The sequence below is a fragment of the Phyllostomus discolor genome, chromosome 10 (assembly GCF_004126475.2).
Source record: "Phyllostomus discolor isolate MPI-MPIP mPhyDis1 chromosome 10, mPhyDis1.pri.v3, whole genome shotgun sequence".
Taxonomy (NCBI): Eukaryota; Metazoa; Chordata; class Mammalia; order Chiroptera; family Phyllostomidae; genus Phyllostomus; species Phyllostomus discolor.
The window spans coordinates 86,394,722-86,416,667 of NC_040912.2; the positions used below are offsets into that span (position 1 = coordinate 86,394,722).

General features: G+C 53.6%; 1 protein-coding gene across 2 annotated transcripts; it reads right to left on the reverse strand.

The window, feature by feature from the left end:
* Nucleotides 1-839: 839 nt before the first annotated feature.
* TCAF2 (TRPM8 channel associated factor 2) lies at nucleotides 840-19,023 on the reverse strand. Of its 2 annotated transcripts, none has more exons than XM_036010995.1 (8): nucleotides 18,850-19,023; nucleotides 16,015-16,650; nucleotides 11,904-12,895; nucleotides 11,537-11,634; nucleotides 6,064-6,277; nucleotides 5,487-5,726; nucleotides 4,254-4,591; nucleotides 840-1,743 (listed from the first exon to the last, which is right to left on the reverse strand). In XM_036010995.1, exons 2-8 carry the CDS (start codon nucleotides 16,635-16,637, stop codon nucleotides 1,492-1,494), a joined length of 2,757 nt encoding a protein of 918 aa, XP_035866888.1. In that variant the 5' UTR covers nucleotides 16,638-16,650; nucleotides 18,850-19,023; the 3' UTR covers nucleotides 840-1,491. The 2 variants fall into 2 exon arrangements, with proteins under 2 accessions (XP_035866888.1, XP_028382027.1); XM_028526226.2 differs by lacking the exon at nucleotides 18,850-19,023 and adding an exon at nucleotides 18,677-18,815.
* Between the last annotated feature and the right edge of the window lie 2,923 nt (nucleotides 19,024-21,946).

Here is a 21,946-nt window from a genome sequence, read left to right on the forward strand (position 1 = left end):
TCAGTCTGCTCCTCGTCTCCCTGCCCCTGGTTCTGTCCTGCTCGCTAGTTCGGTCTCGTTCATTGGGTTCCTGCTACAGGTGCGATCACACGGTGTTTTCCTTTCATCGGCTGGCTTATTTCACTGAGCATGATGCTCTCCACTTCCATCCATGCTGTCTGTTCTACTGGTGATAAATAACTTTCTGAGAATAATTTCTCTAGACTTAGTACATCTCAGAAATCATAGATCATCCCTACCTTTGGCAGCAAATTTGTTTTCATGCATTCAACAGTGGTCGGAAGGGGTCGCAGTTACGGCGACTTAGAAACCAGCGGCAGAGCCGTGTCAGTCTCTGTGAGGGAGAAGGGCTCCAGCTTCCTCTACAGAGAGTGGGAAGAGTCAGATTTTGTCTTCGTCTCTATGACAACCTGTTACACTCAGCATCCTTCACCCTTGCACCCTCCCTGACATCATGGTTAAAGATGCCAGCTCTGAAGTACAACTGCCTGGGTTCGAATCCCTTCTCTACCCAAAGGCTAATAACACGAGACAAAGAGGGAACTAGATCCCGATACCTTTTTGGAGGTTACATTTGATGTGTAATAAAAATTCAACAGTGAACATGGGATAAGTAGAACTTTGTTGAACTTCCTTCCTTCCACTTTCTAGGTGAATTTTTTTTAAAGATTTTATTTATTTATTTTTAGAGAGGGAAGGGAGGGAGATAGAGAAACATCAATGTGCGGTTGCTGGGGGCCATGGCCTGCAACCCAGGCATATGCCGTTGCTGAGAATCGAACCTGCAACACTTTGGTTCACAGCCTGCGCTCAATCCACTGAGCTACGCCAGCCAGGGCTCTAGGTGAATTTTTGTTTAAATGGTAAGTCATTCGTGGAGGATGAGCTGCGGGCTTCAGCCAAGCCCATCTCTTCCCCTCATTAGGTTTGTGACTTCAGAAGTTATTTAACACCCCTCAGGGTCCGTTTGCTTACCCATGGGAAGACGGGAAGGACAGGGTCTGGGTCAGAGCGCTCCAGCAAAGGTTTCATAACTCACAGAAGGCCCCTCTCCCAATGCCTGGGCCACAGCCCCTGCTCATTGCGTAGGAGGTGTCACTGCTGTTCGTTCAACTCACAAAGATTTCCTGGGCGCCTCTCGTGTGGCGGGCGCCTGGCAAAGGGCACTGGTGAAGTAAAGGGCAATTATCCTAGAACTGAGAGAAGTGCCGACGGGACTCAGAAGTTCTAAGACGCTCCCCAGGTGAGCCCTCTCTCCGAGGAGCCGCTCTACCCCACCAGCGAGGAGAGTCCCCCCTCTGGAGGAGGACCAGGGCCCGAAACCAGGCTCCTGGACACGCAGAGAAACCGCCAAGAAGCGCCGGGGTGTTTTCCTGATAAAGTCTGACTCGTCGCGTCTGTCGCCTTCACTGCCCTTCCTGAAGACTGCGAGGAAGAGGGGTTCAGGCTCGGGTACCCAGGCTAGCCCGGGCGTGGAGCTGCCACCTCTGCTCAGCGTGGACGGACATGGCCCCGCATGGGGTCTGCCTCCCACCCAGGCAGACAGGCCAGGCCGGCAGCCACTTCCTTCTGCACCGGCCAGCCCCAGGCCTCGAAGAAGGGAGCCAGATTCTTCTGCACTTTTTCGGAGAACTTCCTCACCCACAGATTCATCTTGCCAGCGTTGTCTTGGGGGATGCCGGAGAGGGCCTGGTACTCGGCAAAGAGCTGGGTGAATGGCTCCCACCCGAAGGCCTCCTGGAGCTGGGAAGAGAACGAAGGGGCAGCGTGAGGCGCCAGGTTTCCAAAGCCCACGGCAGCGAGCTTGCTCGTGAGAGGGTTTCTCGTTCACGGGTGAGGCCCCTTACTCGTTCGGCGGCCCCTCCCTCCCAGTCTTTGTCCCCTGCTCCCTCCGACCCTGCACTTAAGTGCAGCCATCGGCTCATTCCACCTCTTGGCCACGCACCTGAACCCCTGAGTCTGGTGGGGGGCTTCATGGGAACCTAATATCTGAACAGAGGTAAATACTCCGTAAGTGACAGCTGTTGTTATCATTATATTTAATTTAAAAAGTTAGGCCCCAGATCCTGAGTTTTCCCAGGCATCAGACAGGTTGGGCCTGAGTGAGAAACCCTCAGGTCATACATATGAGGGGGGACCCCCCACAAAACCTGGAATTATCTTCTGGAGGGCAGACCCCTTGCAGTGCAGGCTTCCCCCACTGGGTGAGAGTCCTAGGAACTCATCTGTATCAGTGCGCCAGCTGGCGTTATTGTGAGAGGCTGCGTTGGGCTTCAGTGAATTTTTAAGACTCTTGGGTTTGCCCATTCCATGATGGCTGATTTATAAGCACACCTGCTCCAAAACAGTGGGACCCCTGGGCCCACCCTCCCTATCCACCTGATCTCACCCTGAGCAAATTTCTGTTTGTTTGTCTCCCTGAATGAAAAAGTCCTCAAAGGGAAGTGTTTTGCTGATTGTGGAAGAGGTGAAACAAAACACAGCAGAAGCACTAAAAAGCATCAAAATCGAGGGGTTCAGAAACAGTTCTGAGCAGTGGAAAAAACATCTCAGTAAGTGTACTGCATCAGATGGGTGCACTAGAGTTTAAACATGTAAGAATAAATACACAGCATTTTATAAATAAATTCTGTTTGGGGGTTCTCCCTCGTACTTGCAGTGATAATGGGGAGAAGAGGGCAGTAGAGCTGAATTTTGACAGGTGACCTGACAGGTAATAGACAAGGTGTTCAAGCAAGTTTCAGCTGCAGGACGGGAACATGGGGAGGCCCAGAGGCCGGAACAGCAAGGTGCGCGTGCTCACAGCAGGAGGCGGCTCGGGGTGCTGGAGGGTATTAGGGGGTGAGGAGACCGGGAGGTGGAGCTGGGGGTGCTGGTGATAGTCTGGTGGTGAGGGGCCTTCTGCACTCAGCCAGCTGGCTTCGCCTTCGTCCCGCACGGGAAGGAGAGCACTCAGTGTTCAGCGGGGAACAGTAAGGCTGCTTTGGAAGATGGGTTGTAGGGGCAGAGGGAACATGCTGGCTCACCCTCGGAGGCTCGTGGAATAGGCAGGGAGGGTAATGAGGACCTGGGCCACGGCCAGAGTGGGAGGAGGATGGGAGCAGGACTCTGCCAGGTAGGGGAAGCGGGTGTCTGCCCGTGCTGAGGCCGAGGCTCGGACTCCAAGACATGAGTGTTTCCACAGCTGTTGCAAAACGGTATGCAGGGCTGCACAGTGAGTGGGTAGGTGAGGGGGCGGCAGGGCAGCCCCCTAGTCCTCTGCCCTCCCAGGCCTGCTTCCCCTGCAGGCCGTCGTGCCGGCTCTGTGAGAGCCCAGACCGACCCAATGCAAAGTTACCTCACTGACTTTCACTCTGCAGAAAATGAGTGAAAGAAAAAGTGAAAAAGAGGGACTTGTAATCAACTTCTGGTTTTAGGCTCTGGGTCCGTCCTTGAAGTGGACGACACTGGACAGGCTGCTCAAACTCCTGGACACAGCGCGTGCCTCCGTGAAGGGTGTGCCGCCTGCTCCTGTCCGCGGGGCGGGGCGAGGGGCGCGGTGTGCGAGACCTGACATGGGGAACAGCCGTGACTGCTCCGAAACTTGGATGTGCCGTGCAGCACTGGGGGAGGGGGCGGGGGCTCGCACTGAATGTTCCACAGGACGTGGACTCAGTTCAGGGCCTTCTCCCACGGGGTCAGTCGGTTATTTGTTCGTGCATTCTGACAACGTTGTGGGTACAGGCTGGGCGATAGAAGTCTGAGAACCCCCTAACAGACCGATCTCCTACCACGCCACCTTGAGCTGTCCCAGAGACGCATCACTGTCACTATGAAGGGACAGAACACGCACTTGACCCATAAAACTAAGGTGAGGGAAAACACAGCTAAACAGAACAGTGACCCTTCCAGACGCACTTACCAGGGGACCGAGGTCAAAACCAGTGAGCGGAAGAGCCGTGTGTCAGTCTCAGGGATGCCTAACTCAGAACTTCTGCTCGTGACCAAAATGCCAACAGGCTGTATTTCTCTCCACTTGTTTTTCTCATAACCCTTTTCATTTCCTCTTACTTATGATCACACAATCATGGGAGGTGAGTGGGTCAGGTGTTCCTGTCTCCGTCTAGAAACGTATAACCTGAGAAGCTCCTCCCTACGCCCAGTCTCCTGTGCCCAGGGGATGCCGTGGGCCCGGGCTGGTGGCGGTGGTGGTGAAGGGCGGTGCGGAACGGAGGGTTCCGAAGGCCCCACCTCCCTGAGTTTCAGCTCAGTACCTGCAGATACGTTTCCAGAGCCGTCCATACGTCCCAGTTACTCAGCGGGGCTCCCTTCGCCAGGTGCTCTCTGACCCTCTCCTCTCGCTGTGCAGGGCTCAGAGCAGGGTGGGCCCGAGCTCTGGGGATGCCCAGGACCGTCTCGTGCACGTAGACCGACCAGAGGTTGCAGGTGGCCTCGGTGGTGTGCGGCGGGAACTCCCACCCATGCCGCTGCTGGTTGTGGCCCAGCTCGTGGATGGGGCCCCACAGGCCACTGCCCCTCATGTGGGTCTCGCTGATGAGCTCCTGCACCGACTCCAGGTGGCACATGATGGGGTACCCTGAGTGCATCCAGCCTGCGAACCCAAGAGGAAGAGATGAGTGACGGGGCGGTGGGGGGCCCCCAGACCAATCTCCCCTCATTCCTGTCCACTGAGTCACTTTCCCACACCATCCTGGTTGTGGCCGGCAACCCCAGCATTTCTGTGCTCCTCGCAAACAGGTGGCTTTCCCGACTAGGTCAGAGAGGCAGTCCTGGCCCCTCCCGGCCGCTCCCACTGCAGTTGCGCCCCCTCCTCACTCTGCCCTGGAGAAGATGAACGCACTCGACACAGCCACTCTTGCCACGGTTCAGCGCTGCCTTTGTGTGTGTGTGTGTGTGTGTGTTTCCTATGCGTGCGAGGCTGCGACGTCACGTCCTGAGTCTGAATTTAGGATCCCCGAGGCCAGAACAGTGTCATCTCTCCCGTGGAAACCACTGGTGTCCTCGCGTACACGATTTAACAGAGAGAATCTTGTCCCTTTTTAAAGAGCAGCAAACTGGGGCCCAGAGACGGTTTTCCCATGTTGGACCCAGATTTCCTTATTTTTTTTTTCTTTAGAGTCCCTTCTTTCCTCTAAGTCACCTAGCACTTAAACCTCTTTACTCCCTCTTTTCTTTGCCAACTCTCACTTATGCCTGAAGGAAATATGTCTCTTTCCGCCTCTCCTCGAAACGACCCTCACGGCCGTCTGCGAGCGCCTGCTGCCGTGTCTTCCTGAGCCTGCCCCCCCAGCCCTCTGAAGTCTCCCCTGCAGAGGTGCACGGTTTGCCTTCTGACGCGCACACATCTGCGCACCCCGTCAAGGCCCTGCATTTCACGTCTTTTTACCTTCACTGGTAAAATCGTGCCTTTCCCAGCCTGGGCATCAAGCAAAGGCGAAATAATAGAGGGAGTCCCCCAGCTAGGAGCCCTTCCCCGGGGCACCCACCAGCTGAGATCTGCACGTCTGCAACAATCCTCTCGGGGCGGCGGAACGGGAAGGGCTGCGCCGCCAGCCTGGCTATGGCCTGCATCATCTCGTCCCAGAGGCGGAGCACGGGCGCGGGGTCCTCCAGGGCCCGCAGGCTGGCGGTCGGCACCGTCAGGACGATGTTGTCTGTCGCCAGCTCCCCCCAGGGGGCTGGGCTCTTCTGGACACAGCGCCTCCACTCCTCCAGGGATGTCTCACCTGGGAGTAAATAGCATGGGTCTGTCATCCGCCTCCCCAACTTCCCCTGCTGGAAAACACAACCCAAACTCCAGGAGGAGCACGCTGAAACAATGAACTGTTATCACGTGGGTCCCCGTGCCATGAAGGGAAGGACAGGTCTCCAGACCCTTCCTTCGGTTCTACCCTGAAGTGTCTGCAGACACAGGGTGTTCACATTCTCCTTCCTCCACTTCAGCCTCGAACAGTTCCCCCTCCTGTCCACCTGTCCGTACCCCTCTCCTCCTCAGTAACCAGCCCCTAGCTATACCGCAGCATCCTTAGCGTCCCTCCTTCCCTCAACATTCAGTCCACTTACCCAGCTTGTAGTATGGGGCAGGCACAGCCCCCTTAACGGTGACAGACAGGGGTCCCAGGTCACTGCCTTTGGGCATGATGACATAGAGAAGGCCACCCCAGAGGCAAGACAGCGACTGTGTGGCCTTGTCCATACAGCACTGGTGAGTCACCACAGGGGCTCGAGACAGCTTGCTGGCCATGGTCAAGTCATCGGTGTGGCAGCCAATCTGCACCTGCAGAGGCGATTCCGCCGTGTGTGGGAGGAACTAAGTCCCCCGGGGTGTGCGTGGGGGGTTGTGGGTGGTGCTGTGCGGATGAAGGGTATTAGCAGAACTCTAAGCACTCCAAGATGGTAGTCCAAGATACTCACTTCCTCCCGGGACCATCTCGGAATTACACCTAACCCTATAAGTTAGCCTGACAGTCAGCCTGAATGAACAGCTAAAGACTAGAGAACAGAGATCTTATAGACAAGGATTTGCACAAGAATTCACATTGAGAACGGTGTGGAGGGCGGAGATGGGAAAAGGGGCAACCCTGCAGGCACCCGCAGTGGTCGAGAGTCTTAAAGAACATCTCAGTTGCGAAGCATATCTCACCCTCTGGAGAATGTGCAGTCTCAACCCCATGCCAGGCTCCCCAGCCTGGAGCACAGTGCTGGGAAGAGGAGCCCACGTAACATCTGGCTGCGAAAAGCACATGGGATTCCGTCCACCAGGGAGGGACAGGAGGCTGCTGGATGCCCGGGTGCCCCCTTAAATGGCTGGTGCACACACTCTTGTTTGCACCCGCTGGATCCCGAGGGAGGGACTGCGGCTCACGGTAGACTGGAATCACGCGGGGAGAGATTGGGTTGTGTGCCTTTGGAGACACGGCTGCAGGGACAGCCACCAAAGACCCATGCTGAGTTCCATGACACAGACGCCATCTCTCCTGGGCTTAGCACACCCCTCCAAGTGACATCAGCCCGAGGAAATGCGCTAGCCCTGTCCTCCCAACTCCCAGAGGTTCTGCCAAGCTTGAGCCCTGTGGAGGAATCAGGCGGTGGCAGCCACCCTGGGCCTGAGAAGCAGTTGTTATGGAAGGCCCGCGAGGAAGCCGGGGCGGACTCGGGGGCTGTCAGGGAGGCACAGGGAGAGACTGAGCTGTGCGGCTCTGGGGCGAGAGCCGTTTTTCCCTGGATGCCCTAACTGGCACCACGGTTCCTCTGCAGACCCCGCCCTCCACACAGCCAAATCCGTTCAGCCTGATGCATTCTACTGGCCTCACCTTGACAACTCCCTGAAACCCTGACCCACCGTCAGGGTCCACGGGCCGCAGAAGTGGTGGCCGGCCGTGGTGTTCCCTGAGACTTTTGCTGAGTGGCCTCAGACCCAGCACTAGTGCCGAGTGTGAATCTGTATCAGCCTGGTGCAGACTACTCGCCCACTCCCGGTGACTAACTGACAACCTCCCTTATGCAACTCACGCACAGCTAGAGGCACTCACTTTCTGTGGCTGAGCCAAACAGGAGGCCAGCTGGCGCAGGGGGATCTCAGAGTGCCTTGGGCCTTCTCCGGAGGTGCCCCAGGCTTGGTGGTAGTGGCGAGATGCTTCGGTGTGTAGCTTGGCCTTTCCCATGTGCATCCAGGCCCAGCGGAGGCAGCCACAAACTACCGATCACTTTTTACCTCCTAACAGGTATCCAGGGTTGATCACAGGTAGTGTCTGACGTTGACCTGTCCTGGAGTCCCCCCAAGAGGCTCCAAAACTAACACACCTCTGAATGTGACCCTGTAAGCTCCAAATGGTGTGCCTTATGGGAAATATCGGTAGGTACCAGGCCCCGCTCGGGTGAATTCTGCTTCATGATGTTAGCGTCTCCACAGCAGCCCTCACACTGTCATCGGGGTCAGTCCTCACATTCAGCCAGCCTGAGGGTCAACTCACTGAAGGACAGGCCAACGGCAATCAAGACTCAGCTACAATAGGAGGGCTCACGTGACCCACACAAGAGACACTCCTGGAGCACCCATTCAAATGTTCAGGGGGACTGTGCCACTGAGCCCCACAGGACACCGACTACATAAGGCTGCCCCACTAAGACTGGGAGACATAGAAGACCTACCTAGTACACAGACAGATACAGAGAAGCAGCCAAAGTGGGGAGATAATGAAACAGGCCCAAATAAAGAACAAGAAAAATCCCCAGGGGAAAAAATTAACAACTAAATGAAATAAAGGCAAGCAATGTACCAGATACAGACTTTAGAACAATGGTTATAAGGATGCTCAAGGAACTTAGAACTTCAACAAAGAAATAGTAACCATAAGAAAGGACATAAAAATGATCAAAGAACCAGTCAGAATTCAAGAATACAATATCTGAAATGAACACACTAGAAGAACTCAACAACAGACTACATGAAGCAGAAGGCCGAGTCAGTAATTTGGAAGACAAGATAACAGAAAACACCCAATCAGAGCACAAAGAGGAAAAAGAAAATTAACAATGAGGATAGTTCACTGGAACTCGGGGACAACATCAAGGGTTACAGCATTTGCATCATAGGGGTAGTGAAAGGAGAAGTGAGGAAAGGAATGGGAACATACCTGAAGAAGCAATGACTGAAAACTTCTCTGATGTGGTGAAAGAAGAAGTGTGCAAGTCCAGGAAGCACAGAGTTCCAAACAAAATGAACCCCCAGTGGCCCACAGCGAGACACATCATCATTAAAATGGCAAAATTTAAGGGCCAAGAGAGAATCTTAAAAGCAGCAAGAGAGAGACAGTTAGCTACAAGGGAGTTCCCATAAGACTGTCAGCTGATTTCTGGACAGCAACATTTCAGGCCAGAACGGATTGGCATAAAATATTCAATAGTGAAGAGCAAGGGCCTACAACCAAGACTACTGTATAGAAATAAAGGGCTACAACCAAGACTACTGAGAAATAAAGGGCTTCTCAGACAAGAAAAAGCTAAAGGGGTTCATTACCACCAAATCAGCATTACAAGAAATGTCACAGGGACTTCTTTAAGAAGAAGAAAGAAAAAGAGGAACATCATGACAAACGATAGAATGTCATTAGAAACATACCTGTCGATAATCACTTTAAATATAAATGGATTAAATTTTCCAATCGAAAGACACAGGGTGGCTTAATGGACAAGAGAACAAGACCCACATGTACATTGTCTACAAGAGTCCACTTCAGATCAAATGACAGACACAGATGGAAGGTGAAGGAATGAAAAAAGGTTTTTCATGCAAATGGAAATGATAAAAAAGTTGCCACAGAATACACTTTAAAACAAAGGCTCTAATAACAGACAAAAAAGGGACATTATGAAATGATAAAAGGACCAGTCCTGCAAGAGGATGTAACCCTTGTAACCACTTATGCACCCAACACAGGAGCGCCTGAATGTATACAGCAAATCTCAGCGGACATAAAGGGAGAGGTCAACAGGAGCACCGTCAGAGTCGGGGACTTTAACACCCCATTGACATCAATGGATAGGTTTTCCAGACAAAATCAGCAAGGAAATAGCAGCCTGAAAAGACCAGATGGATTATATTGATATTTTCAGAGGACTTCATTCCAAAGCAGCAGAAGGTACATGCTTTTCAAGTGCACGTAGAACATTTACTAGGATAGACCACATGTTAGGACATAAAACAAGTCTCAATAAATTGAAGAAGACTGGAATCATATCAGCCATTTTCTCTCATGACAATGGTATAAAACTAGAAGTCAGTTACACGAAATAAACTGAAAAACACACAAACACATGATATTAGACAATGAATGGGTTAACAGTGACATCAAGGAAAAAAATCAAAAGATACATTGAGACAAAGGAACATGAAAACACAACAACCACAATCTGTGGGACACAGCAAAGGCAGTCCCAAGAGGGAAGTTCATGGGAATACAGGCCTCTCTCAAGAAATGAGAAAAATCTCAAATAGACGATCTAACCTTACACCTAAAGGAACTAGAAAAAGATCCACAAACAAAGCCCAAAGTGAGCTGAAGGAAGAAGATAATAAAGATCAGAGCTGAAATAATGAAATAGAGTCTAAATAAAAACAATACAAGAGATCTGTGAAACCAAGAGCTGGTTCTTTGAAAAGATAAACAAGATTGCTAAATCTTGAACCAGACTCATCAAGAAAAAAATAAGAGAGAGGCCCCAAATAAATAAAATCAGAATGGGGGAGAAGTAACAACTGACACCACATATGACTGTAAGAAAATGTTACGAACAGCTCTATGCCGACAAATTGGACACTCTGGAGAAATGGATGAATTCTTAGAAACACACAACCCTTCAAAACTAGATCAAGAAGAACTAGAGTGAAAGGAGGAAGTCAAGGGACATGAGTCAGAGCACAGCAGACACCCCAGGATGTCGCCTGTGTGTGGGATCTGAGGAACAGCATAAATGAACAAAATCGAAACAGACTCACAGATACAGAGAACAGACCGATGGTGGCCACAGGGGACGAGGGGGGTGGGAGATTGGGTGACACTGGCGGTGACAAGACAGCCACGAGGATGGGAAGCACGGCACGGGGGACACGGTCAACGACACAGCAGTGGCTGCGCACGGTGCCAGGTGGGCACCTGAACGGGTGGGGAGAGTACCGTGTGTAAAGTGTACGATTGTCTGACCACTGTGCTGTACACCTGGAGCTCATACAAAACAGCACTGAATGTAAACCCTAGTAGAAAAATAAATCACAATTAAACAAAGGACAAACTCCAGCTTCCCTGTTCTCTGAGCTACACGTGGAAACCTGTGGTGTCTTAGCGCTCCAAACGTCCCATGGCCTGAAAGGCACATGGAAGCACTTTTCTAGGGAGCAGAACAGCTCCTGAGTCTGACGCTGACCGGGGTCCCGTGTGCCTTCGTGCCAGGTAGCACCCCAGGCTCTGCTACCTTTTCCTTGACCTGAGTGTTGAGTGTGATGCTGGGGATGAGCCTGAGGGGTCTTGTCTGTCCTGTGTGCACAGACAGGAGGCCTGGCCACAGGCAGTGGGATCTGCCCCAGCCAGGGAGGGGCTGAGTCTGCCTTCCTCCTCTGCCCAGGGCTGCCCTCCAGGTCTGGTGGACTGCGTTCCCCTTTGTTTGGAACCCCGCACTTGCTTTCCTTGGGTTTAGTGCACGTGAGCCCCAGCAAGCAGCCTGGCACAAAAGAGACTGCGGAAGGAGTGACCCTCCGAGCGAGGCACTATGTTTATGGGTGACCGGACTAAGCACACACCCTTCAGGTGTCACGGGGAAGAGGCAAAGCCCACAGAGGCAGTGTGCTGTGAGGAGTGGGTGCGGCTGTGGGTGTGCAGCGGGGACCCCCCCTCACACGCGCTGTCTCTGCACAGCCCCGTGGGGAGGCAGAGCCGCCACTCAGGGAAGTCGCGGGCTTAGGTCTGAGTCCTGGGCCTGATCGTGGCAGTGAGGCGGCCCCGAGGCTTTGGCATCCAGGCAGTGGGTGCTCTGGCCTTACCTTCAGGCCGGAACAGGCCACAGCGTCAGGCAGCGAGACTTCTGCGTTGTGTCCACTTAGGACGTAGAGCCCAGTGCTCACCCAGGACTCGCCGCTGCCTGGGAAGAGCCACAGGAGAGGCTGAGTTCTCACCCCACCTGGAGCCTCAGAGCCCCTCCATCAGGTGCAGCCCCTGCCCTGCAGACCTTAACTCAGCCACGCTTCTTGCTCTCATCCCTCCTAAACCCTAAACCCCAAGCGGAGCCCAACCCCTCTTCCTGAAAGTAGCTAATAAACAACGGAGCTGCCCGCCTGGGTGTCGCAGCACCTGCTAGCCCCTCCTTCCCCTGACCTGCAAAGCTCCCGGCGCTCTCCCCTCGCTCCCTACCTGGGTTGTTTCCATTGATGTGCACTGTGATGGGGTGTCCTGAGGGGTCCAGGCTGGAGGGGCAGGTCCCGGTTCCCAGCCCCTGCGCCAGCTTGGAGCAGTCAGTCCCAGAGCGGGCCAGCTCGGTGGCCAGGCAGAGCACCGCGGCCTCATGGGAATCACTGGCCACGGGGTTTTCCCGGCTGACAGCGGGGAGGCCGGACGACTGCAGCATCTTCCGTATGAGTCGGTGCATGGACATGTACGCAGGGACGTCCCCTGCAGGGATCCGCAGGAAGGCGGCCCCATCGGCTCCCAGTTTTGCCAGCCAGTTCTTTTCCAAGTTCCCACTCCTCTGGCTCAGGACGGCCTGGAATTCCGACAGCGCCTTGCGGAAGTGGTAGCTCCGCGTCTGGGGGGTGGGCACAGGGAAACAGCCGGGTTGGAGGGTATGAGGTAGGATGCTGAGGCCAAAGCTGTTGAGGATGACGTTACCAGGGAAGCCAGCCAGCGCAGAGCGGCCCGGGTTCTGGGAAGCCCACCACCAGGACTGGCCCCCAATCAGCAAGCCTCCGCCCTCGGCCACAAACTCCTGCAGCTGCTTCGCCTGCGTGTCACTGTAAGCCTTGCAGCAGTAGACGGCCAAGCCGTCGGCCAGCTGGGGCTCCAGGCTGTATTTCAGGCCGTGCCCCGACAGCAGGGCACACAGGCCTTTTAAACTCACGTCCACGCCGACCTTGCCCGTCTGGCCTCTGGCCAGCCAGCGCACAGCATTGAGCAAAAAGGGCCCCATCTTGGGAGCACAGAGCATGCCCTCGTGGGCAGCCAGGACCACCCGGCCCCGGCCATAGCGGGCGGCGGCCAGGAAGCAGCCGAGTGAGGCATCCAACCCCAGGGGGAAGGCCAGCGCCCCGTGCACCAGCAGCTGCGAGGGGATTCCTCCTGTCACGATGTCCAGCTCTGAGATCCCTTCCAGGAGCTGGTGCTGGTCCTGCCTGATGTCCTCCCCACACCTAGAAAGTGACATGGGGGACGAAGGGGACACAGTCAGTCATGAGACCACTGAAATGAGCTCACCGAAGACAGAAAACTGTTGAGCTGTACTGCCTCTTACGAGTGTGCCTCAGCTTCCTCTCTGTGTCACCAGTATTCAGTAAGTCATTCTGTATTAAATGCTGAAGACGGTGCCGGGTGCAGCTCTGAAACTTTCAACAAGGTGATCGGGATGGGCTGCACAGGACGTGCCACGTGAGCCCCGAGTTGTGGGAGTCGAGTTAGTCAGCCAGGCAGACATCGGGGGAGGGGCCAGACTGGGCTGCAGAGTCCAGTGCAGGGGCCTCCCGGGAGCGTGCCCGGCACAGAGAGGAGGCCCGCGTGGGATCGAGTGCGTGGGATCGCAGCCAGAGCGGGATGGGAGGCCGGGAGTCCTCAACAGGCGGGAGCGATGTTAATGGTCTCATATCTATGCACCAATACTTAAGTCTTGTCTAATATCTACTTACACTGTTTAGGTCTGGATAATAACATAATAGAAGTAGCTATTATTTAAGGAGGTTTAATATTTGCAAGGCATTTATACATAGGGATTCTCTCTTTTAATCATTACAATAAACCTGAAAAGTATTATTCTTGCTTTACCAATGAGACTTAGACAAGTGAAGCAATCCACCCATGTTTCTCAGTGAGCAACTGGCAAGGTGAGGAATCGAATCCAGGGTTTGTTTGGTGGACGGCCCATGTCATCCACACACCAGAAATCTCCCATCAATGACCGAGGCTTTGCATGAAGCCCCCAGCTGGGCATATGGCAGTCAGCCGGTCTATTTTGTGCAAAAGAGGCTTTAAATAGGTATGAAGGTACAAATAATTCTGCATTTCTGAAGGAGGAAAAGTGTGTTTCTTCCAAGCGGGAAGAGCAGGAGAAGGCGTGGAAGAAGACAGGAAGGGAGTGGTGGCGATGTTTGGGCAACACGCCAAACCACACCTGAGCAGACAGGTGACACAGGTGACAGCTTTCTGCATGCCACTTAATAGACAGTCACAGCGGTGCCAGCAACGATCGGAAAGCTCAGGGGGAAGTGAGCTGCGGCCACTGTGACCGCACGCTGGCCTCGTCTGGTCTGCTCCTTGTGGTGGCAACCTGGCTGCTTTTACCTGAGGTGCTTGGCACTTAATTTTCCTTTGCCCTGAAATCCCTTTTTCTCCTCAAGCTGGCTCTCATTTTACTGCATGCATTTTCTAGAAAGCTCTTTTGTAGCTTTCTTGCAGCAGTCTCAGACTTCTGCTTCTGTTCGCTGGGCCACCTTTTTCTCCCCGGTTTGACCGATTCTGTTGTCTTTCCATGCTGACTGTGTCTCTGCTATAAAACTGCGGCATCTGTACGTGGCCACTGCATGGAGCCTGCACTGCTGGGGTAGGCAGATCTTCTGCATGTCCCGATACGGCGTGGGCGGATTCTTTGTGATGTTGTGAGTCCCCAGCAGCGGTTTCTTTCTATACACACATCCATCCACCTTCTCAAACCGTATTGAGGCCTGTATGTTGCTCCTTTCCACTTTCTTATCACCGGAAGGCCAGAGACCAGCGGGCCTCTACTGCCCTCGCTGGGGGCTGGTCCCTCCACCCAACCATGGGATGCACTTGAGGGGTTCAACCCCCCACTGTGCCTGGGAGTGGGCAAACTCTGCATCCCTTCTGCCTCCACCAAATCCTGGAATCACTGCTGCTTTCACACTGGAGGGCTGTTTCTTCTTAAAGGTCCACTCACCCAATTTGTTCGTTCCCCTACGCCACAAGAAGGCATTGATGACCCTTCTTGGATTGGTGGTTTCGAGTGTTTCCTTTCAGTTGTGCACCTGCGGTGGCATGGTGTCAGGAGAGGCTGTACACCGGGTCACGCATCAGTCACCTGCCTCTCCGCTGGCCAGTGCTTGGCAACACAGGCACCAGCACCAACACCTCCAATGTCAGCTGCTGCCTTACTACTTTTCATTCCCTTGCTCAGGTTTGGTGGAGAGGGCGATTCCGGGATCTAGCCCGTTTCACACAGTCTTTCCCTGGAGACGCTACATGCATGCATCTTGAGTATGAAAACACAACTGTGTTGCTTGCAAGCTGGGAGTCCTCCGGCAAAGCCCTTGCACTCCAGGGGACGCCGTGAGAAGCGAATGAGGTGACACAGGATCCCCGTGCGATGCATAAGCCAAAGCTACTGTATGTATTTACTTTTAGAAGAACAGCTCCTAATTTTTTATGTTCTAGGCCTTGAAGGTTATACAGGGTGTAAAGGTGATGAGCTATGGATCTGAGATTAATGTTTTCTCCAGACTATTCTGTGTCATGGCATTAAAGCGGCTTGTGCCTCTGGACCTGATCTGGCATCTGAAGGTAACGCAGTGACCCCTCAGGTGCATGCACCAGGCGTGCAGGCAGCTCTCGCCTTCCGGGGTGGGACGAGGAGTTGCCAGAGCCTGCCCTTCCCTGGGGCAGGCACAGCAACTCTTGGAAGGAGCTCCTGAGCTGTTAGCAGGAATTTGAAGTTAGCAAACCTGCTAGGTCAGTTCAGGGACCTCTGACTAGGGTTTGTTGGCAGGAAAGTTCACTGAAAACCCCCAGAGGGGTGAAGGAGGCAGGCATCTGAACTGAGGGGCTGGGCTCCACATTAGGGGCTCTTAGACCTCAGGGGTGACGGGGTTGGTTACCTCCAGCGGCTTTTGGCTGAGGCTGGCTGCCTCCCAGACGCGGCTGTCCCCGCAGTTTCGTCTGTAACAGGAGGCTGTCTGTGGGCTCGCACTAGTGTTCCAGGCCACCCTTGCCTTGTGTGGTTTGGGCTGGGTGGTCATCCCTGTATTTATTCATGCATTTCTGCAGCCTACAGGTATGGGTTGCTCTCTCGCACCTGTCAGGCCCTGGGAATAAAGCAGCACACCTGGCAGGCAATGCCACTGCATGCACAGGGCTTTCCTCTCGGGGTGGCTACACGGGCACCTGTGAGCGCTCAGGGGATAGTTACCCACTGTGATCATTGGTCTCTAGGGAGTAAGTGGAGACTTTGTGGTGAAGGGAATGCAGGCTCAGTGCTGGTTCCAGGGGGGTTGCTGGGGAGGGCTCGCCGTGGGGACACACTACTCACCTGACCAGGAGTGGGATTGTGGGCACCTTCTTAGAGACTTTGCAAGGGCTGCTGTCCGCATAGGTGTCGGTGAAGTACACTCCGGCCACACTGGTCACCCGGTTCCCGGGGAACCAGGACAGCACCTTGTCACCACCGTGCTGACTGGCCCAGTACCAGGCCTGGCCCCCGATGAGCAAGCCTCCCCCACATTTCACGAACTGGGTCAGCTGTGCAGTCAGGGTTTCGTTGTAGGCATTGATGCAGTAGACCCCCGAGGGGTCCCCTGGCTCTGGCTGAAGCCGTGCAGCAACCCCAGAGCCCTGCAGGATGCTGACTAGCGGGTCCAGGGAGCTGTGCACGCCCACGGGAGCCCCGGGAGAGGGACGGAGCCAGCCCACTGCGTTGAGAAGAAACGGTGCCAAGCTGGCCTCCAGCAGGTAGCCCTCGTGGGCCACCACCACCAGGCGGCCTCGGCCATAGGAGGACGCCGCAATGAGGACCTGGCCCTTGCCATTCACCACCACTGGGAAGGTGGCCTCTCCAGTAAGAAGCAGTTCACACGGGACAGCACTTTGGGGGAAATGCCAGCTGGTCACTCCATGCATAAGGGCCTCGAAAGCAGCAGCGGGAGTCGTCGCCATGGTCGGTCAGCTACTGCAGAGGACAGCAAAGATGCAGCGGGTCAGAGCAGGTGAAGCAGCGAGAGAAAGCACAAAGGACCGATGCATTCACCTGCTTCTTGGGTCCCCACTGTGTGCCAGCACTGGGGGTGCAGGGAGGAACAAAACAGACAGGGTCCCCGCTTTTATGAATCAAGGATTTTAGAAGGGGAAGGACCACAAGTCAATAGGGAGGCAAGCAGATCAGTAACATGCAGCAATTATTGTAAGTAACTGTTATGATGGAAATCAAACGGTGATGTGCTGTGGAGCAACTGGAACACTGCTGTAGCCTCGGTGACAGGAAAGGCGTATGTATATGAGACAGTGACATGGAAGCTGAAACCTGACACAGGAGTTGAGACCCCACGTGTTGCAGGAGAAGGCGGTCCCACAGAGAGAAGTGACAGGGTGGCTGGGGGGAACAGGGCAGGGAGGGGCCCCTCCCGCAGGGCCCGGGAGACCAGTGTGCCAGGAGCTGACACAGGAGTGTTTCGTTTTCCTGGACAGAAAGGTCAGGTGACCTTTCAGAAACTGCATTTGCTCTGACAGCTTCCAGGAAGCGAGCGGGACACGCCTCCCGATTTATCCTGTCTAACCGGGGAGTTTGCCCCCTCCGTGTGGGCAGCAGCCTGCGCTTTCTGGCGCTCTTTCCAGATGTGCTGCTCCTAAAACTGAGCTCAGCATCCCCTCAAAGCAGCTCCTCTTGGAGAAATTAGTTAAGCCTCCACTTCCCTATTTGTGAGGAACATCATACACCTCCCGGAGGGCTGTTTCCGAAGAGGAAGAGAACGCGTGTGAAAACGCCTTGTCCTGGGCCGGGTGCACACAGTGGGCACCGAGGAGATGTGTCTGTCCCTTGGCTGCCCGCTGCAGCTTCCCCAAGGGACAGGGCCGTGTGGCAGATTCTCCGGGTGACAGTGCCACACCCACTCGGCCCACGTCTGACTTCAGCGGCTGGCTGAGATGCCTCCTGGAGTCCTTGAGGGTCCCCAGAGGGACCGAGCTCCAGCTGCCCCCAGTGGAGAACAGCTCAGCGGTGTGCCCTTCACTGCCTTTCCCTCGTTCCCCATCTCCTCCTCCCACTTCCTGACTCTGAGTTCTGGGCTCACTTCCTAAAAAAACTACCTGCACCCAGGCTCCGCTCTGGGGAAGAATGTGAACTAAGACAGATGCCACAGCCCTCGGCCGCGCTGGCCACCTTCTTCCCTCTCTGCTGCTCCCAGTGAAGCCAGCCAGCCACCTCGTTGGTTGCTCTTCCTTCTTTCCCAAGCCGTCCTCCGCACATCTCTCCCTAGGGCCCTCCAATTCCACCCACTGCCCATAGGGCAGGAAAGCTGATTGCCTCACTCTGCATCTGCAGGCCTCCAGGGTCCGGGCTCTCCACTGTTTTCTGGACTTTTATTCCTGCTATGTTGGTTCTCCAAGAAATCTCTGGTTGACTTGACCGGTATTTCCTGTAAAATTGCCCCCAGCCCCGTTTTAAAAACACCTACCAACTCCTTCTCAGTATTGCTCCAAGGACAGTGCATTCACAGCCACTCCCCAGCTGGAGCCTGGGGTGTTTGGGGTGTGACACCAGCCTTTGGGCTCAGGAGTGAGAAAGGTGGGGCAGAGGTCAGGTACCTGAGGTCAGGGTCCTGCTAATTACCTCCGAGAGGACAGGGAAGGTCTTCCACTAATCTGGGCAGCCCGAGTTTTACAGGAAAAACAAACACAAAACCAGAAGATGAACAATATGTTCTCGGGAGTCTCACACCAACTCTCTAGACCTAAATGGTTGAGCACATACTGAATCTTAATCAAGTTCTTGGCTTAACAAATTCAAGAGGCGAGAGAAAAGTGTTTTGAGCCCACAGGAATAGCGTCAGGCTGACGAAAGAAAAGAAATTAAGACCTGTGGTAAGAAGAGACAGACACCCTGATTGAGGGAAGGTTCTCGGGCATGCGTCTGGCACCCAGGGGTGCACAGTGTGCCGGGGGCTCAGCCCACCCACTAGGAGCTCGGATTGAAAACTTACGCTTGGGTCTTCCGGGTCCGAGGTTCAGGCTCCGGCTGGGGGCTAAAGCAGAGGTGGCCAGTGAGGCCGGATAGGCGGGACGGGGCAGGACACGCCCTGGAGCCACCTCCCCCAGGTCCCTCCCCTGCTGACTGCGCTGGGGCGTTGCTATCGATGGGCAGTATCCCACTCACCTACGCCCCGGAAGCGTCCCCAAGTGCGAGAGGGCATTCTGCCAAGTTGCTCTCACACTGAGTGAGGAACGCACGCGCCAAGTCTCCAGGTAACCAGATTGGAGGCAAATGGTGCCCCAGCAACAACGTTAACTCGTGGCCAAGGGTGGGATCGGGCGGATCGGCGTAGAATCGGCTCCCTCCCCGGCGGTCCCCCGCTGTGGCGCCCCAGATCCCCAGCTGCAACGTCACCGCTGCCCCGCAGCTCCTGCGTTGAGGGCCTGCCCCCTGGTGGTCACAATTGGTCATGCAGCCTGTGTTGGGAGCGGTTCGGGGTGGTTCAGGGAACTCAGCAGAGAGAACTGGGACTGGGATTATACACCATCACGCCCAGTGATACTGCTGCTGGGAAGGAAACGTGCCTGTTACATCTCCGAACACACGCGTCCGAGTCTGGCTGCAGACATTACAGCTGACGCCATAGCGCTATAGCGTGGCTGCTGCTTGAAATTCACCTAGGAGGGGAAAATCAAGGCAGGACAGCCCTAGGAGATTTGCTGCGAGTCTGATTTTGCAGTTTTGCACAGCAGATACGCTATTTTTTACTTCGGTGCCCCTTTATTTTGTTTCGTTTTCAGGGGGAGAGCAAGGATACAGGCAGTGGTAAGGAGGTGTTATGTATGACTTGAGGGTGATTATGGAGAAGGGAGTTTTAGATCCCTTTTTTCTAAAGCCCTCTTAGGGGCTACCTTTGGTTTTATTACATGTGAATCATCGCGCTGGTTATCAAGTTACCAGATGTACCTGTTTTTATAGAAAAGGTCTGTGCCTGTCTCTTCATCGGCATGGTTTAAAAGCACCGGCAGTTATTCCACAAACACAAGTGGACTCTTCGCTCCTGTTGGCTCTTCTGTCCGGGGGACTGTCCACACCAGTCTCCTGACCCACTGCACTGGGGGGCCGTCCTCTCTGCAAAACAGAGCGTCTCCCCCAGGGTCCTCCTGTCCAGTCACTCTCCTTGTTGTGTTTCCATTTTCCATCTTCTGCTGATTTCTCTCCTGGACTGAGAGAGATACTGGTTAAACTCCCTTCCTTGCCCAACCTAGCTATAGCCCGTGCCACTTCTCCCCCGAGGTCCACCCTCTCCTTTGCCAAGGATGAAGTTCACACCTCAGCGGTGCAGCTTCTGCTCTGCAGCTGCTTCCTTCCACGTCACCAGGGGGCTCCTTTCCAGGTCCACCCTCCCTCCTCACCTCCTCACCTCCCCACCTCCTCACCTGCAACGCACACTTTGCTGCCGGTTCATTTGCGGTCTTTTCTCTCAGAGTAACATGGTGCTGTACTATTACTGTATTTCTCTTTGGAACTTTACCAAAACATACAATACTTTCGGTATTTTGAAGTAGTTGTTTGTTTTTTTTTTTCTTTGAGAGTGGGGGCAATCATGAATTAAGTGCTGATTCTCTCCCTTTTTATTTACTTTCAGAGAGAGGGGAAGGGAAGGAGGAAGAGAGGGAGAGAAACATCAATGCACAAGAGATACATGGATTGGTTGACTCTAGGTCTCTCGCAAGTGGGGACCTGGCCCAAACCCAGGCATGTGCCCTGACTGGGAATCAAACCAGAGACCCCTTAGTTGGCAGGCCGGCACTCAATCCACTGAGCCACATTTTAATACATCTTGTAATGCTTCTTGTTATGGACTGATTGTGTACCCCCTTTCTCCAAATTCATATGTTGAAGTCCCTACCCCCAATACCTCAGAATGTGGAGAGGTCTTTTAAAAGGTGATCAAATTAAAAACGATACCAGTGAGGTGGGACCCTAATCCGATATGACTGGTGTACCTATAATAAGAGGAAGAAATGCCCAGGATGCCCGCACACAGGGGAAAAACCATGTGAGGATGGGGCAAAGTGACTCAGTTCCTAAGTCAAGGAGAGAAGCCTCAGGGAACTTGGACCTTGAACTTCCAGCCTTTGGAACTGCGAGAAAATTCAGTTCTGTTATTTAAGCCAAAGACAACTCAAAATTACCTAACCAGTAATTTAGCCACTATCATCGATAGTTTGAACTTGAGATTAAACATACAATGGAACTTTCTAATGGTTAAATGGAATGAAATATATTTGCAAATACTAATGTTGAAATGTTTACAAGTTTAATGTTTAACGTGTGGGTTTGTGTGTGTGTAAGATTTTGTTAATACAGAAAAAGATTTTATACAACCCATCTCTCTCTCTCTCTCCCTCCCTCTCTTTCTAAATGCATAGAAAATGTCTTGAAATGTTTTCAAGGATTTCAGAACTTGGTAACCATGGTTATCTCTGGTAAGTGATTCCACTGTGTTTGCAAACGGAGAGTATACTTTTCCTTTTCATTTTATACTTAAATTCATGTTACTCAAATCATTAAGAACAAAGAAAAATATGTGTTTCTGGGAAGAAATGGTCACATACAACTTGGGCCATTGGAGGGTCATAATTAGACTTCTGAGAATTTTCAGTGGTTTGTGATGCTGGGGAGAAGTTAATAATATTGCTGGTTAAAATGACCAAAATTTAGCCCTGGCTGGCGTAGCTCAGTGGATTGAGTGCAGGCTGGGAACCAAAGTGTCTCAGGTTCGATTCCCAGCCAGGGTACATGCCTGGGTTGCAGGCCATAAACCCCAGCAACCGCACATTGATGTTTCTCTCTCTCTCTCTCTCTCTCCCTCCCTCCCTCCCCTCTCTAAAAATAAATAAATAAAATCTTAAAAAAAAATGACCAAAATTTGACTGTGGCTGCTACGATACAACTCCGGAGCAGCACACCTAAGGTGGTGGCATAGAGTCCGTCTACACCCACAGGCAGATCCCGTGTCCCGGCCTCCGTGGGCTGCACGGTCTTTGCCACAGTCAGTCCTTCTCACTCTTGTATTTTTTTCTTCCATCTCCACGCCCCGCCTTCTGCCAAACTGTGGGCACCTCTCCTGCTGCAGCGGCCCCTCCCTGATCTCCCTGCACCCCGACCCCCAATACCATTTCCTACCCACTGTTCACGCTGCAGTTAGTGCTCGCTCTAGCGAGGGGAGCAGATGTAACAACAGCTGTATCAGATCAATTGATGTAGATGCCAA